This window comes from Adiantum capillus-veneris, chromosome 20, assembly GCF_014529385.1.
Source record: "Adiantum capillus-veneris isolate H3 chromosome 20, ASM1452938v2, whole genome shotgun sequence".
NCBI lineage: Eukaryota > Viridiplantae > Streptophyta > Polypodiopsida > Polypodiales > Pteridaceae > Adiantum > Adiantum capillus-veneris.
In genome coordinates this window covers 152,356,124-152,370,830 of record NC_140950.1, presented here as the reverse complement: position 1 = coordinate 152,370,830, position 14,707 = coordinate 152,356,124, and the positions used below count along the sequence as shown (strand labels likewise).

At 41.6% G+C, this 14,707-nt stretch overlaps 1 protein-coding gene across 1 annotated transcript in view; it reads left to right on the top strand.

Annotated features, from left to right (window-relative positions):
• Nucleotides 1-9,834, top strand: part of LOC147433418 (acid phosphatase 1-like) — a 77,030-nt gene extending 67,196 nt beyond the window's left edge. The window contains exons 3-4 of the mRNA XM_086492984.1: nt 8,460-8,669; nt 9,326-9,834. Of these exons, the coding sequence (XP_086349110.1) occupies nt 8,460-8,669; nt 9,326-9,503 (388 nt within the window). The 3' untranslated portion in view covers nt 9,504-9,834. The remainder of the gene's footprint in view (nt 1-8,459; nt 8,670-9,325) is intronic.
• Nucleotides 9,835-14,707: the final 4,873 nt, after the last annotated feature.

Below are 14,707 nucleotides of genomic sequence, written 5' to 3'. Positions count from 1 at the left end.
TACAGGCGGTTCATTAGGAAGTTTGCAAAGGTTGCTTCCCCATCTTGACATAGAAAGGAGTTCCTTTCTCGTGGGAATCCACAAAGGTGACTTCCTTTCATACATTGAAAGAGAAATTGACTACAGGACCAGTTTTGACTTTGCCGGACTTGCAAAAGTCATTTGAAGTATATTGTGATGCTTGTGGTTGTAGTCTGGGTGCGGTCTTAATGCAAGAGGGCCATGTCATTGCTTACGAGAGCCGATTGTCTAGCACAGATTTATGAGAAAGAGCTTTTGGCGGTTATCCTTGCTCTTACTCAGTGACAGCATCACCTACTCGGAGCGTATTTTACAGTCTTCACAAACTATCAGAGTTTACGCTACTTCTTGTCACAGAAGCAGCCTTTGGAAAAGCAGATGCGGTGGGTGAACATCTTGTCACAATTTCACTTCCAGATTGTCCATGTGCAGGGACATAAGAATTTGGTGGCGGATGCTTTGTCTCGGAAGCCGTAGCTATAGGAGCTTCGAGGATATGGTCGATCAGTATGCCACAGATAGCCTTCCAAAATAAACTCGTGAATATGGGGAGATAGTAGCGGGATATCCCATGTGGTACTTTCTATTTGTTGGCACTTTCTTTGACGACATTATTGTCTTCTCCAAGGATGAGGTAGAACATAAAGAACATCTGTTACAGGTCTTTCAGGCATTACAAAATCACAAGTTGGTGATTAATGCAAAGAAAAGTGATTTTTTCCTACCTGAGATACACTTTTTGGGACACATCATCTCAGCAACAGGAGTGCAGATGGACCCGGCCAAGATAGAGACTATCCGTGATTGGCCTGATTTGAAGAATGTCCATGAAGTTAGAAGCTTCTTGGGCTTGTGTTCGTACTACAGGCGGTTCATTAGGAAGTTTGCAAAGGTTGCTTCCCCATCTTGACATAGAAAGGAGTTCCTTTCTCGTGGGAATCCACAAAGGTGACTTCCTTTCATACATTGAAAGAGAAATTGACTACAGGACCAGTTTTGACTTTGCCGGACTTGCAAAAGTCATTTGAAGTATATTGTGATGCTTGTGGTTGTAGTCTGGGTGCGGTCTTAATGCAAGAGGGCCATGTCATTGCTTACGAGAGCCGATTGTCTAGCACAGATTTATGAGAAAGAGCTTTTGGCGGTTATCCTTGCTCTTACTCAGTGACAGCATCACCTACTCGGAGCGTATTTTACAGTCTTCACAAACTATCAGAGTTTACGCTACTTCTTGTCACAGAAGCAGCCTTTGGAAAAGCAGATGCGGTGGGTGAACATCTTGTCACAATTTCACTTCCAGATTGTCCATGTGCAGGGACATAAGAATTTGGTGGCGGATGCTTTGTCTCGGAAGCCGTAGCTATAGGAGCTTCGAGGATATGGTCGATCAGTATGCCACAGATAGCCTTCCAAAATAAACTCGTGAATATGGGGAGATAGTAGCGGGATATCCCATGTGGGATGGCTACTTGATGAGGAAAACCATGTTGTGCGTTACACAGCCGTTGAGGGAAAAGGTTATGACCGAATGCTACTGTCCACCTTTTACGGGTCACTGTGGCATTGCTACCACCTTGAAAGGAGTAGAGAGATACTTCTTTTGGCCGAGACTCGAGAAGGATGTGGACGATTTTGTGCGCAATTGCTTGGTATGCCAGAAGGTCAGTTTGGCAGGTGTAAAGCACAGGGATTGTTACAGCCTTTACCCATACCCACCTGCCCCTGGGAAAGTATTGCAATGGATTTCATTTTCGATCTCCCGTGAACACAGAGTGGTCACGATGGTATGTGGATTGTTATTGACAGATTTAGCAAGCAAGCTCATTTCATTCCAGTGGAGAAAACAGTCAAGCCGGATCACTTAGCGAGATTGTTTGTGGCCCAGATCTTTAGATTACATGGCATGCTCGAGATGATTGTCTCCGACAGGGACCCCATATTCACGAGTTTGTTTTGGAAGGCTATTTGAGAGAACATTGGCACGCGGTTGCAGTTCTCGTCATCTTTTCACCCGCAAACTGACGGACAATCTTAGATTGCTAATTCAGTGGTACTAGATTTATTGAAGTCTTACATCTCGGATCAGAAGACTCAATTGGGAAAGTATTTACCTTTGGTGGAATTTGCCTATAATAACATGATACACTCTTCGACGGGGAAGGTGCCATTTGAGATTATTGAAGGTGCTACGAAGGTTCCACCCTTCCTAAGCACGAAAGATAAGATGATTACACTCGTGACTTGGACACGACTTTTGCCAAGGTCCGCGAGCCTTTGCAGAAATCTCAAGAAAGATAGAAAAAGGTACAGATCGACGTCGTCGCGATTTGAAATTGAAGGAGAACGATTGGGTGCTCTTATGTTTTTGAGAAGGCACGCCTGAGAAAGAAAAAGGGAAAGGAGAGGCTTTTTCCAAAGCTTACTATGCGATACTACGGACCTTTCTAGATCTCCAAAAAGATAAATGATGTCTCCTTTCGACTGAAGCTGCCTGATACTTAGGATTCACAATGCTTTTCATGTGAGTCTCTTGAAGCCTTTTAAAGGCGATGTGCCCGAAGATGGAGAGCCTGATGAGCAACCCGAAGTGGAAGAAAACGAGGAGATCCTTGTTCTCGAACAGATATTGGCACATAAAGACAAAAAGATTAAGGGTAAAGTGATAAGGCGGTTCTTGGTTAAATTCAAGAACTATCTTACATTGGATGCGAAGTGGATGGAGGAGGACCTAGCAGATACTCCTCAAATTCTGAATCTTTACCTTGAACCATTTGGATTAGCATAGTCTATTCTAAATGGAACCCCGAACGCAGCTTGGGCGGAATCTGGTGCAGCGGGTATGTACAAGAGGGGAGTTGCTCCGCTCCTTTGTCAACAAATTGCCTCGATTTTTGATATTAAAGTCACTGATGTCTTTTTGAGTTTCAGGGATACTGTGAGCTAACAGTATTCTGCTGTATGACTTTATGAATTGGAATTTCTGATAATATGATTCTGATTTGTTCTTGACTTGTTTAAGTGCAGGAACTGATAGACGAAATGACTGCAGCATTTTAGTCCGAATAATCTCGACAGACATGGTTGCAATAGGGATTAGTCAATCGAGCATCTATGAGGTCCTGAGTGGATCTAGATGCGATTGCTAATTGCGTTGCCAATAAATCATGGTCTGAGATCCGAATGAATTTTGAATGTGATTTGTCATGTGATATCCTGTGATGTGACTGTCGATTGGTACGTGTGCTAGATGTGTGTTCCTTATGCGTCGGTACTAACAGTCAGTGTCTTCTAAGACAGTTTATGGCTTCTGTCTGTTTTGCAGGCGTAATCGAGGGCGGGGAGGATGTCACAAACTGATGATGTGTCGTGGCCTTGGACAAGGGTCCCAGCAATGAGGACACACCCACACTCCCCGGCTGGCAGAAAAATCCCCAGCAATGCTAACGTGGCAGATCCCGTAAAACGCGCCGCAAAATCCGTTGGCAGGTGCTGACGTGGCTATGTATGGAATTCCGCTTTTTGCGCTGGACTGTACGACAGCTATACGAAAAAAAAGCAGGTTGAAAATTATGCAAGCTTTTTGGGAGAGCTTTTGGATAAACTGCTTTATTTTAAGTTGATTTTAAATGAAGCTTTTGATTTTGAAGCTTTTGGGGCTCTGCTTTTAGCATCCCTTGTAAACTTATAAATAAGTGGGCAGGGCTCCCACTCTGCAGAGCATCTAGACGCAGAGTCTGAGAGTGAGACCCTCCTACTTCCTTGTACTTTGAGTTACAGATTAATACAAAAAGAAATACCGAAAGGGGCGCCAGTCTTTGGGGCCAGTATCTCTAGGCACGGAACTCCGTCGGGCCGTGTCGAATCAATTGTGAACTGTGAACTGTTTTGAAGTGAATCTCTACCGTGTCGCGATAGAATCTTGACTTGAAGTGTCCAAGTTTGTTACATCTACCGCCCTACAAGCCGATTTCCTGGTTTTGTTGCCGGGTCAAAATCACTTTTTCCTTAAGAAGTGATCCTTGGTTGGTTTTTGGCAAAGACACATAGCGCAGGAACTTGGAATTACACTATGGCCGACAGGACAAGCAACACCAGTAGCTGGAATATTAAAATCCAACACTAACTTTGTTCTTGTGCTTCAATTGGATCGTTCGTTCTCTTGCGTCATATCGGCCATGATACTTGTAAAACCAAGGCATGCACAATAGAACATCGCATCCTCCCAAATCCATAGTGTAGAAGTCGACTGGATTTACAAATGTTTGAACTTGAAGCCGAAGTGGTCGATCAATGGCGTCGATGACGTGTAAGTTCCATTAGCCATTTGTGCTTCAATTTGTGTCTCTTTGGCATATTCGTCAATACCTAATCTTGCAGCTAATTCTGGGGAGATAAAATTTTCCATGGAGCCTGAATCAAAGAGGACGAGGGCATCTCGATCTTTAACTTTTCCCATAGCTTTACATGGTTCATTGGCTGTGTCGATGGGAGGAACGCCTATCAAATCAGAAATTAATCCAATTGAGGGTCGTGTGACATTAGTTGACTGTCACGTGCACATATAACCCTATGTGTACGTGGACAAGCTACTTTATGACATGGGTTCAATTCAATTAGATTAGGAACTGTTCTGGCACTTTTGTGAGTCTGTTCGCCGCAGACCGTGCATGTCCAGACACTTAGAGTAGATGCATATCCTCTGGTTGCACACAGCATGATCATCAGATTTCAGTCAAAACCTATCAAGAGCATTTTTACGGTGCTAGACGTATTTTCCCTATTTTTGACATTTTTCGCTTATTATTTTTAAGTGACTTTTGTTGTGAACTAAGTAGGACAAATTAGCAAGTGAAGTATATAAGAAAACCTAGCGCTAGCAAATCTGGCACAAGAGGCAGCAGGAACGTTGTGTTCATCAGGCACCTTCTCAACAAGACCCCCCCCGGGGCGGAACTCCTAGTGTTTTCAGCCACAAGAACAACCAGCGTTTTTAGCCTTGCAGAGCCTTTAGCGTTTTTGCATTGCAGATCCACCTGGCGACAGCAAGACACAGTAGGACCTAGCGTTTTCACAGCAGATCATAGATCAGCCCTAGCGTTAGCAAACTTGCATCAGCAAGACAGAATTCAGCCTAGCGTTTTTGCATCAGCAGAGCAACTCAGCGTTTGCAGATTCATCGTGTCAGAACCTCAGTTAGCACCAGCGCTTTCAGTTTTCAGCATAGACACATCGCAGTAGAACCCACAAACCTCGCAGATCTCACCTTCCCGCAGCAGATCCTCGCCGCACGGTCAGATCTTGCGTAATTTGCAGATTCAGCCCGGAAAAAGAAGATTCCAGTATCTGCGTTTTCAGCGCATCATCGTCGCATTGTCGCCATCGACATCGTCACCAACATAGAGTCAGAACTCATCAGATAAAGATTTGCAGATTTTAGCCCTTAGCGTTTTCAGATTTCAGCTCGTCTTGTCGTCATCCTCATTGTCATCGACATCGTCGGCAAGTCCAAGCATTGTAGAGATTGTGCAATCAATGTAGACCGCTCTTGCCATAGAGAGTGGGGCCTTTGGAGGAGGGTTTGACAACATTCTAGTGTCGTATTCTTCTCTCTCTATCTCTCAGTCTCATGCACCTTCATTCACAGTGTTTATCCACTTCTTTGTGATCACTTGCACTCTCTCACTAAAGGAACGGAAGGCTCTCCCTTCCGTAAGTAAAAGGAACCCTTGAGCACAGTTCGGAGCACTCATCTTGAGCAAAGTTCAACATTCACTTCTGCTACACCTTACATTGAAATCAAAGCTTTGGCAGTGTTCTGTATCACTCAAGGAAAGAACCACAAGAACCACAAGAATTTTTTTTTGCTTGTTGCGGTGGCACATAACCCAAGTCCACTTGGGCGTGTCGATCCCTAATCATGTTTTTGAAAAGTGACTGGAAACCCAAGAAAGAAGGGCTTGTCCAGCCTCCCCTTGTTTCTCTTTTCACTCATTGAGAGCGAACCGTGCACTTAGCGGTCGGCCAATCGACGTGAGGTGGGAAAAAGAAACCTTGGTGTGAGTGCAAGGCCGCCAAGGGGTGCGCCCGTGGGAAAGAGAAGAGCTCGGGTAAAGAGAAGATCCTTTTTTAACACAGATTGCAAGCTAAAGAAGACCCTCAAGAACTCAAGACCCTCGAGAATCTCAAGACTCCAGAACCTCGAGAACCTCAAGACTCCAAAACCTCAAGAACCTCAAGACTCCAGAACCTAAACGACACATGCCTGCCTACCTTGTGGTCGCATACATGGCTCGTACCACCAGAAGAGGTATGTCTATCTGAAATACAGCCGAGCACAACCATAAAACAGCCCTCCCTAATCTGTTGCCAGGAGATGGTGGAGCCACCACTAAACATAAGATGAAACTTTAATGCTTTCAAGTTCTTTAGTGGAGGAATTTATCATAAGAAAAATTGTGAACTTAACTATATGATGAATGGTGATCGTTGTGCTGTTTTAGACCTAAAGATATTTCAAACTCTCTTGGTCTTGTTAGTAGATATCTATGATAAATGCCTTGAAATGGTGTATGCCAATCTAAATGTTATCTGTATGCCTCACATTTCTTCGAACACGTCTCTTTCTGCTACATATGGTGTTGTTTGTTTGCAACTATTTATATTTTCTTGTATTTGTTTAAGTAAATCTGCTTTTGTTGTTCAGTCATGCCATCTTATTTCTTTACTTGTTGAGAAAGGATCTCATTCAAAAGGATCATGAAAAATGTTCATTCATATTTGCAATGTGGAAAGTTTATTCTTCTTTTGGAGTGTTCAAGACATTAGTAATAAATTCAATAAAAGTGGGGAGCTTAAAGCCCACTTATTGTTTAGCTTAGTAACACAGTAATTTGTTATTTATGTCTTTAGCGCGTTTAGTATTTTTACTCTTACTTGGCAAGTGCTAACCTTATCATGGCCGAGTCTGTAGTGTGATAGCAACTTAGTTTGTTGGTCTTTAGAGAGTATGTTCTAATCATGAACTCACTGTTCTAATCTTGAACTCATTGTGCAAACCTACAACTACTCTTGGGCACTGATGATGTGAGTAGGGATGCCATAGCTGTTGTCCAGGCTATGCATGGTAACGGCGATGATCTTATTCTTCCTGTTTGGACAAGCAACGAAGTTAAGGTTGCGTACTGTCAAGTTTTCAACTTCGTACTAGTTTGGCTATGCTTTGCCTCTATTAGGGTGGTAGGTACTACGTAGCAGTTTCTCTTTGCAGTCTTTAGCTTATGTTAGGATTTAAAAATTTGCTCGTCACATCTACTTTTATGGTCTTGTCAGTATTGTACTCCAAAGGACATACGTGGATTTGCCTCAAAGGCATGTTTCTATGGTTATGAATGTCAATGTAATATAGACCAAAGGGCTGATATTTCAATGGAGGTCTGCAAAGTTTTTTCGAGCAAAAACTTTGAGATAGCAAATGGATCTGTGCAAGTATTCTGGAACATGAGAATATTTCTAGCATGACAGATTCTCTTCAAGACACTGTAGCAAACTTAATTGAAAATTCAGAAAGCATAATGAGGTAAGAGCAATTGTTGACAGCCAAAAGGGCTTTCCAAATCATTGTGATGGAAAGCACTATCCCAAGCAACGAGAGACAAAGACAATAAGCTTGGCAGGGTGTATAAAAGTAATGCCTGCTTTGTTTGTAGAACAAAAACAAATGCATTAAGGTTGCAGGGTGATGGTTGTATTATGCTTAGTACACATTGTGCCAAAGAAATTTGGTGCTCTTCAAAAAGAGAACAAGCCGTAGGAAATACCCCAATGATACGCCTCCAAAGAGGATTTCTTGCTCGGAGGGAACTGCATTATATTTATCACCCAGTTTCCACCAAACCAATTCATACTCCAAAGTATTGCAGCCAGTAGCCATCCGTGGATGTAGCTTTCGTCTAGATATCTTGGGTGAAAATTGCAAGGCATGCCTAAAATGTGCCAATCCTTTTGTCTATGCTGAGCAGAAGGAAAAGACAGGAACTTTTCCATGATTCTTTACCCAATCAGGCACCGTGGTTACATTATTCGAGAGAAGAAATAGGTTTAGGCAATAGTCATTTGAGGCCAGCACTCCGATGAATACTCTTGAGTTGCAAGGAGTTCCTTGTGGACAAGAGACATACCAATGGATATGCTCAGATGTGTTTCCAAAATCAGTCACAGAATGTGAGCAACCTTCAATGGTATCTTCAAAGCATCCTGAAGCTTTTTACTTTGGGCAGTTTCCAATGTCCAAAAGGTTTTGATTGTGATTGTACGCAATGTGCATGCGCACATGCATACACACACACGAAAACGTTATATGCACAGATTTCATTACCTAAAAGAAAGCTGATAATTTTAGGCTTTCATCTATGATAGTCAAGGTTTTTTTTATGTCTCAGCTCCAAGGGACTCATGGATCCAAGGTCGACTATGTGGGTGAGCACAACCCAAGTTTCACCAATCCTTCCAGTACGAGATTTATACCGCGAACTTCGTGCAGCAAATTGGAGCATTTTTTTCATTTCTGAGAGACCAGAAAGTTTATTTGATCTCACTGCAAAGAACTTGCTTGAGAGTGGTTTTGAGAACTGGACATCCTTGATCTTACGGTAAGGTTTCTTTTGAAATTGTATTCATATGCTGTACTTCATGTTTGCTTCCTGGTTGACTTGTTGGGAGTGTCTCTCAGAAGGAACTCTTTTGGTGATAAGAGTTGCGATGTGGCAGGATATGACATCAAGACCCCCTGCTTTCCAACCTCACTTGTGTTTTTGTGATTCTGAGTTGTAAATAACGCCATGGCGATTGGCAGGGCTCCATTAGTAAAGCTGATTGCCAAAATCTTGGACCAAATTTGATACTGTCAATAGCCCCTTTAGTCTGCATATGAAAGGTTTGGACAGCATGGAAATGCAAAATTTGGGATTTGACTTAGGATCTCTGGATGGAAATTTAGTGGGAATCAGGTTGACTGCAAAGCTGCAGAAAAAAGAGAGTGCGTGCCATTCAAGCGCTCTTTTACGCAATGCTGATGGGCAATAGTATGTGCAGTAATGTCATCATAATGCTAAACATTGTCCTGCTCTCTTGTAGCTGTCTGCATTCCTAAAATTGCTTTTGTTATACTTCAAATTCAGGCATTTCGTATTTGTCAGTGGAAGTTGAGTGGCTCGCTTTGGTAGGGCAAGCTGAATGCGAGTCAATGGTTGCCTTCTAATCATTGTCTACTGATTCATCCCTCTCTGTTACTTTTTCTGTCTTGCAGGTCCTCTGATGACGCTGAAGGTACCATCCAAGCCTACAAATCAAGGAAAAGAAGTGAAATTGAGAAACAGGGCTACCAAATAATGAGTGTGTTGGGAGATCAATGGAGCGATGTTACTGCACCTGCACCAGGGACAAGGACATTCAAGCTTCCGAATCCCATGTACCACATTATTTAAGCAAGGGCATGGTGATCCTTAAGGGAATAAGCTATGAGTTATCAGAAGGGACATTTGAACGGTCAAGATGGAGGGAACTGCTTCTGGTTGGTCAAAGAGTTCTGCAATCTATGCAGTGTACAATAAAATACCTTGTTTTTCTTTTTCATCACGTTACAGGAGTCAGAAATCGTGGCAGATTTCCATGGCACATTGCCCGTTCGAAAAGAAATATTGTGCACATTGCACGTGCTTGTTTCTTACTTGAAGCCTCTCTCTAAAAACATGCCAATTTCAAAAAGCCAGTGTACTATTTTGCTTTGGTGATTCTTACAAATAGTTGATTGTAACCTTTTGCTTTGCAAGTTTGTTTCTGTACCATTACATTGAGATCTTGTCCTCGCTTGTTCGGAAAAGCTTTGTACAGCTGGATTTTAAGGTCTACAGTACTGGTGCGATATTCACCTTCTTCCAGGATCAGGATAATAGTTCAACCTCCCTTTGAGGTTATATTACACCTTGAGTTCTAATGCGTAGACCCTTGTCGATTTGCAGCCCTAATTCTTCAACACCAAGCTAGCTCATCCATCCATTTTCCAGTTCTTAGCAGCATCTCTCTCTCTCTCTACATGACTCGCCCGAGCTACATGGATACCCACATGTCTCATGGTTTGAGATGTGCTATTGGTCAGATTCGTACATCCTCACACCAGCTGGAAATTGAATTTGGCATATTTAAGGGAATCCCACCTGAGAGCAGAATTTGCAAGTTATGCGGAATGGAGCCGGAGACAGAATTACACTACATATGCCATTGCACCGTATACTATGAGATACGTGGGCGTTTCCATTGCCTATTTAAAGAAGGCTTTGGACCTCTAGATAAAGTCATGCAATACCAAGATCAAAGATGCTTAGGCTTGTGCCTACTGGAAATACATCGGCACAGGGATAATCTAATGAAAAGACAAAGAGCAGTACAGCCTTAGAGGCAGATCACAGATTTCTTCGGATCGAGAGAAGCAGGACGGGAAGGAGAATCAAGAGACCAACAGCCAGCACAAAGGAGTACCCACATCCATATCAAAGGCACCCTCATTGACAAGGTGATTGAGCTTAGGAAATCAAGACGACCACGATCGAGATGCAGAAGCACACTTCACGAGAGGAGACTACAACAAAGGATTAGAAGCATTCTAGCCAGACACCCAGAATGCTCCTAAGAAGTTTATTCAATACTTTGTATTTAGTTTTTCACATTTATTTTCACACTTTTCACACTTAGTACTTTAGTACTAAGGTACCCAGACTTTGTAACAGATTCACCACTTTTGTATCAGTTTGGTCTCATAGGTCATATTGGTCTTTTTGAAGACGTTAATATAACATTTCATTTCATTTCTCTCTCTCTCTCTCTCTCTCTCTCTCTCTCTCTCTCTCTCTCTCTCTATAGTTTTTTACGACGTTAAAACTCTTCTTCTTATTAGAAAATTTCGGAGGTCATTTGGAGGGCCTTGTAAGAAATTGTATTTCTCTCTCTAGAAACTTTTTTTAAAATGCATTTGCACCTTGTGAGTACGTCCAAAAAGACAACCAGACACTCTACAAAGTAGATTTATATTCCTAATCGTCTTTGAAAACGGTCACTTTTTTATTTAATGCGAGCCTCTTTTTCAAGAGGCAGGTGCGGCGCATTCAATGAAGCTTATATAATCACTGGAACTTGAAAAGTCACAAACTGTGAAATAGTGATAGATTTTGAGGCTTTTGACACCACCAATGCGTCCGAAACACGAAAATATCCTAAAATCGAATGTCTACTTGTCTCATTCCGACATCCGGAAAGGCAAAAAATATCAAAAACCCTAAAAAAATGGGCTTTTTACTTAAGGCATGCGAGGAGGCATTCTAAAAGTTTAGAATGTCCCCCTGCGTGCCCTTAGTACAAAACTCTTTTTAGTATTTTTGGACACTTATCTTTCAAGAAAGCCTCTTTTTAGAGGTTTTTTGATATTTTTCTCTCAAAAAGCTTCCTAAAAAGAGGAAAAAAAGGGCTTTTTACTAACGACGCGCGAGGGGGCATTCCAAAATTTTGAAATGTCTGCTCGCGCACCGTTAGTAAAATGTTCTTTTAGGGGTTTTTGATATTTTTTGCCTCTTTGGATGTCGGAGCGATGCAATTGGACATTCATTTCTAGGATATTTGGGCGTTCTGGACGCATTGACAGTAGCAAAAGTTTCAAAATTTTCCACCACTTGATAGTCTTGTGACTTTTTGACTTTTAGTGATGATGTAAGCCATATCAAATGCATTGCATCTACCTTCTGAAAAAGGTGCTTGCATTAAATGAAAGAAAGTGATCGTCTTCAGGGACCACTAGATTATTAAATGAGGAGAGGGACACCTTTTATATTTTTGTTAATATCAATCTATTTTTCTACGTAACGTAAGCTCTTCTCTCATTGGAGGAGCTTATTTTTCTCTCTTCCAAAAGACCTCCGAAATCTCCTAATGTCTCCAGCAAGAGTCCCTCTAGTTTCACCTCCTTTTCACTTTGGCATCTCTTTTTTTGTACCCAGACATGGTATCAGATTCACCAGTTTGTAAGGTTTGGTCTCATAGGTCACTTTTGCCTTTCGAAGACGTTAATAGAACATTTCATTTCATTTCATCTCTCTCTCTCTCTCTCTCTCTCTCTCTCTCTCTCTCTCTGCGCTAACTGCAAGATTCGGGATTGCTTTCATCGTCTCTTTAGAGCCACTTCAGTCGAGCAGTTCAGCTTGGCCACTCTAGATCTCAGAGGATCAGATGTCAGGGTTCTTGCATCATGCATGTGCCCTGCATATCCCGGGCCCCTTAGATAGCCTCAACACCATTTATCTCCTAGCTCATTACCCATGGTGCTTAGGGACAATTCATCAGGTTTTTTTTAAAAGACTGTCTTGTACCTTTTTCGGGAATGAGAAAATTGTGAAGGGAAGGTGACTACGTAGGAGGCTAGCAGCAAGTAATCCCTCAAGCTAGATATGAGGAGTGATGCAGAAGATTAGTATCCCACAAATTGAGTATTATTGCATGTTTTGGATGGAATTAGAGAAACCCATCTACATGAAGAAAAGAGTGATCTTCAGGGGTTTTCAAGTAGCCTCGCCAGCCTTGATGAAGCACTTCAGATAAGATTATAGCCCATAGTACGGTCTGCATATATGCCTAAATCAAGCTAGGAATTTGGAAGAAAAGGTTTCTAAGAACTCTAATAATCTTGACTGAAGCTCTACCAAATGGTGAGCAAGTATTATCGATCACAGCAAAAACCAAGCAAGTCCTATATATCCCCGTGTTGCAATCTCTTCTCTCCTAACTCTTCACATTTACTATTTTGTTCAAGCAACATAACGCGTCCCTTTGTGCAATGTGAGTGTCTTTTGTGCAAGAAAAGTCTATTCTACTAAAATGGCTTATTTCTTGAATGAAAGTGTTTCAACTCAAGAACTTTCAAAGTTGTGTGAAGTTTCATTCAAAGAAAATTTGTCTTAGAGACAAGTTTTCATGAAAGTGTTTTAGCACTTAAATTCAACCAAACCTCTCACCTTTTCTTTTCTTAGCAATCTGATGCTTCACATCAAGTAGTTTTACGGGATTGTGCCCACACCAACTCTTGCATGTCACAAGGGTTGAACCATAGGGGACACGCTTACAAACCCTCGCCTTTACCACTAGGTCAACTCTTGAAAAATCCTCTATTGTTTCTTAAGATCAATACACATGGTCTCTCAATGTACACAAAATGCACAAATACCCTTCAGATGTGGACATCTACATATTTGTAATATTTGTTTTGAAGATATCTTTTGCTTTGTTGGAGGTCTTGAAACACACACACACACACACACTTTTCTATGTGCATGAAAATTTGATTGATGATTGTGTTAATTGTGAGTCTGAATATGCATGTGGGTGGCTACTTTCATGTTGATAAAATTGCATTTAAATAGCCACACATATGTGATCTCTCAGAGATCATGTTATTTTTCACTCCTTTGCATGATATATGAGAGGTGGGGACAAGAGACATTAGCAAGAGTTCAAGAGATATCACATACAAATGTTTTTTTGAATATTTTTTATTGAGAAAGTTTTGATTGGTGTTGCTCAGACTTCGAATGTCTTGGAAAGTCTTACTTGGGGATTGGAGTTTCTGGTGTGGTTGGTAGGAGACAAGTCAAATAGGGATTCTTGGGCTATGGGACCATTAAGAGGAAGCATTACCACATTAGTTTGGAGCTTTGATGGATCACTATGAAAGAATGTGGCATGTGATGAAGTGGAGGGATATGATTTGGTTCATATACTTTAGAGTTAATCTAAGACATAATATGGATGTTTGATATTACTACAAGTAGGACCCCCCATTTGATTTTAAATGCTCCATTAGTCCATTAAGTTTTAAGTTTGTAAGGGTTAGAACTTTGAAGGGTTGTTTGAAAGGGTTTAAAGGGGATCTTGTGATTAGCTAAAAAGTGAAGTATTACTGGGGCTTGGGAGGAGTGACTCTTTAAGAACCCTTAAAATCCAAATTTTCAAAACACTATCATAAAAATCTAAAAAGATCAATCTTGACATCACCAATGCACTTTATCATGAGGAATTTGATGCATTTCCCAAATCTCAAATATGGTTAGATTTGCAAAATTTATGCCAAAAGTAAGATTTTGTCAATGATCGTTTTAGCTCCTGCATCTAAGTGATCAAGAGGGTGCCACCTTTCATGGCATGCGATTGGGGTCACATTCTTGTGCTTGCTAAAACCGTCTATGAGCTTATTAAACCTCTTAGATGGGCAACAATGCACATTCTTATTTGTGAACTTGGATTTGGTGCATAGCGTATAATGGGAATGCCCTTGAAGAGATGAATTCAAAAATGGAACATTAGAGGAGGCTCTAAGAGTCTTTGGTGGGCTTGGTTAATTTTGGGGGCAGCGGGGGGGGGGGAGGGTTACTTGTAGGATATGTTCGATAGGTACACCCACATTTTGCTCTTGAACCATATACTACTACCGCATCTAATAACCTTGACGAGAGATTCACTTGATCAGCCGTGCTCTCTCTCTCTCTCTCTCTCTCTCTCTCTCTCTCTCTCTCTCTCTCTCTCTCTCTCTTTCGTATGCATGTGGATGTGTGTGCATATGTGTGTGTGTTCCAATATGAATGAGACATTTAAA